Source organism: Anneissia japonica, unplaced genomic scaffold (assembly GCF_011630105.1).
Source record: "Anneissia japonica isolate Jap-2015-1 unplaced genomic scaffold, ASM1163010v1 scaffold724_len3256291_cov202, whole genome shotgun sequence".
Taxonomy (NCBI): Eukaryota; Metazoa; Echinodermata; class Crinoidea; order Comatulida; family Comatulidae; genus Anneissia; species Anneissia japonica.
In genome coordinates this window covers 363,750-367,166 of record NW_022744966.1, presented here as the reverse complement: position 1 = coordinate 367,166, position 3,417 = coordinate 363,750, and the positions used below count along the sequence as shown (strand labels likewise).

General features: G+C 41.2%; 2 protein-coding genes across 2 annotated transcripts in view; one reads left to right on the top strand and one right to left on the bottom strand.

The window, feature by feature from the left end:
• The window catches only part of LOC117119803 (enoyl-[acyl-carrier-protein] reductase, mitochondrial-like), an 11,189-nt gene extending 10,856 nt beyond the window's left edge, over window positions 1-333 (bottom strand). The window contains exon 1 of the mRNA XM_033264718.1: window positions 193-333. Coding sequence (XP_033120609.1) covers window positions 193-332 — 140 coding nt within the window. The 5' untranslated portion in view covers window position 333. The remainder of the gene's footprint in view (window positions 1-192) is intronic.
• Window positions 334-2,698: 2,365 nt separating this feature from the next.
• LOC117119800 (DNA primase large subunit-like) overlaps window positions 2,699-3,417 on the top strand; it is a 36,384-nt gene continuing 35,665 nt past the window's right edge. The window contains exon 1 of the mRNA XM_033264716.1: window positions 2,699-2,950. Within this exon, the coding sequence (XP_033120607.1) occupies window positions 2,788-2,950 (163 nt within the window). The 5' untranslated portion in view covers window positions 2,699-2,787. The remainder of the gene's footprint in view (window positions 2,951-3,417) is intronic.

The window sequence follows — 3,417 nt, the reverse complement described above, 5'->3', positions numbered from 1 at the left end:
GGTTAGATTAGACGTCATGAAACGTCAAATGCTGATTGGCTAGGTCTACCGTGCGAATAAGACTCATAAGAGCTTATTCGCACGGTATACCGTGCGAATAACCACTTTCTATTTAATTAGCTAGCCTAGGCCTAGCCTAGCCCTTCGTCGTTCAATTCAAAAAGGTAAGCGCTAGGCTAGACGAATACATACTGAACAACTTTTGTTGGGTCTCCATATTCATCATATATAAGAGCATGAATGCTTGAAGAAAATCTCTTTTTCAAACTTAATGTTCTGTGAAAAAAAGCTCTGCGGGAGCTACAAATGTTCCTAATTATGGGCGCTGACATCTTTAAAATGTGTTTGTTGTATATTTTATTCTCCAGTTGTGGGCGACACTGTACGGCGCGCCGTTAGTGTCCCAATGCGAATACTTGTTTGATACTTGTTTAATGTTTTTCGGTGTCGGTTGGTAAGCTTAATAGCTTATATGACCCATTCAAAACTTCTTGCAGGATTCATCAACAATAGACGTTTGGGGTTTCAGTGAATGAAAGTGCTTTAGCCCATAATATTTAAATGAAAATAATGTTGGCTATGTTAGAAATAATTTATGATGACTCGCGAAAAGGCCGCCTTCGGTGGATGGGGGGAGTGGCCTTTCGCGAGGCTGTTAGGTAGTTGGAGATTATTTGCAGGATGAATGAACTAGGTTTTAATGAAATAAGAAATGAAATAAGTTTGAATTTAGGCTCTGGAAGAAAAAAAATTGATATGTTGCGTGGAACTGATTTTTCTAAGATCACCCATTTTTACACCTTTCCCCTAGTTTTTAAATATTTTTTTTCTGTTTTAGAAAAATCAGTTTTACAATATATCAACAATTTTTTTCCTCCGGAGTCTGACTATAAATGACTTGGGGAACCGTCTTTTGTCCTGTCACCCTCCCATCGTTTGAGCGATTTAAAAGCCAACAATATTTTAGCCTGCACATTATTCTTATGAATGACTCCCACCATCCCAAAGAAGAAAAAAGGTGCTGACTATTTACAAAGTTTTTGGCAGCTAAAAGTACCCTTCTGTACTGGATCCACAGATGACCGAAAAGGGGGAGGGGGAGGGACCAAAAGTGGGACCGATCGAGATAACACCACATCTTGTGGTGAAAGTGAAGCTCTTTCAGAAGTTTGAATATAAGCAAACCCGGGGTCATAAACATAAATTAAGTAAACCTCGTTTTAGGCTTAATATTAGAAAAAACTCGTATGCAGTTAGAGTAATTGATGATTGGAATGCCCTGCCCAGTTGGGTGGTTGATTCTACTACTGTCCATCAGTTTAAATCGGGTATTTCAAAATATTGGTCTGACCACCAATTTAAGTTTCGCCCGTACGTAACTGAAGAGTTTGTACGAATGACGATGGAGGGACAAATGAGCTAAGTTCTCAAGTCCTATGGTTCAAGGTAAATTCAAGGTAAATCTTTTGTTGTCTAGACGCCCGAAAATAACTTCTGAGACGTTTTGGGCAAATATGTTTTTCTTCTCCCCACCCCACCCCCCACAATCCGCCACTGCTCTAACATGTTAAGGGTGGTTGGAGGACAGGACGTCGACGACCACCACCAACACGACTTCACTGCAATTGTTGAATAAAACATTTTGTCATCTGCGAAGAGGCGAGCAGATGAGTTTAACTTGAAATGGATGTATCATTAATAAAATATAGGAATCAACAAGGCCCAATTACAGACCATTGAGGTATTCCAGAGATTACTGGTACATTGCTTGATGTAGATCCATTCAGAACAAAACATTGGTGGCGATTTCTAAGAAACTTTGTAATCCATGCATTTACTTTTCCATTGATGCGATACCATTCAAGCTTTTTAACTAGATATCTATCAACAAACTCGATCAACTGCGTATCGCAGCTTCGCCTGCTCCTAAATCCATGTTGTTGGAGATAGAGGAGTTGATGGTGCTCAGCATGGGCCATGATGTAGCTCAGTGATAATGTGCTCCATTACCTTGGATACTAGGCAAGTGAGACTAAATTGGAGGTAATTTCTTTTTTTATGTTTTTCGCCTTTCTTGAAAATTGGGACCACGTCTGCACCCTTCCATTCATGGGGTACACATCCAGATTGCGACCGAAATGATCGGATACCGTACTGGTAAACGACGATCTGGTACTAGGCCTAGATCTAGTACCGGAACTTGACGTTCGAGAATAACGGATCCGGTACCTAACGGACCTTTGACACCTGGAAATAACGTATCCGGTACCGGAGCTTAACGTCCCGTATACCGGATCTTTAAGCAAAAAGACGGATCCGGTGTTGGAAATGGACGCCCGACAACAACGAATCAGGTACCGGATCTTAAAGACATGAAAATAACGAATCCGGTACCGGGCCTCCAGCCACAACGATATTTATGCTCATCAAATTTCAAATTACTATGAAAATGCACGCCAAGATCTTTTTTTAATAAAGTTATAATTATCTTGTGGAAAGTAGGCTAATCACATTTCGCGTCCCTTCTTCCAAGATACAGAATCTTACATTCTCCAGATTAAAAGGTAATTGTATGGTATTTTTTGTAATTTTATTTTCTCGTGTTAGTCCACGGACCTCCTGAAGGCTATGGCCCGATTCCCAGGTACATGCTTAAGGCACAAACGGCGTTCCATAACCATAAGCTTTCGCGCGAAACTTTAACCTCTGAGGCAAAACAAACCGAGCTAAAAAGTGTGAGAACGAGGATACAGATATTGTATAAAAAGCGATTTAAAATTTATAAATATGAATTTTGGGAATAGAACTAAGAGACAGAAGAGGATAAAGGTTGAAAATAGTGATCCATCGGAAAGAAAGTATGCTCATACCATTCAGTTTTATCGTGAACCTCCGACCGATAACATCTCTCTTCAAGAATTTGAGGACCTTGCTATTCAGCGTCTAAAGGGTGAGTTTCAGGGAAGGGAGGGCTAATCAGGCCTAGGCCTAGCATGAAGCTAGCCCAGGCTTAGGACGCCCAAGGACTCCCTAGGACTATTCCAGAGCTTGTTAGTTAAGGGCCTATCCCAGCCTATTTCTAGCGGTTTCTTAGGCGAGAACATCAGACAGTGGCGTAGGCCTAGCATAGGCCTACAGACTAGAATAGAAGAGGCCTAAGGCTTAAGGCCCAGCCTAGGCCTAGCCCTTAGCGGTGTAGGACCGGTTCGGCCGTACACTTGTTCGGCCGTATGATATTCATTGCCCAAATAAGGGTTATTGTATGGAACGCCGTGTAGTGTATAATCAAAGCGTGAATTGGATGTCACTGTACTGTACAGTGCAATGTTGACCGCGGGTTAGGTGGTGGTGCAGGGGAACCTTATAATAAAAATAACGATTACTAATAAAAATGTGTTATTTGTTTTTACTTCTACT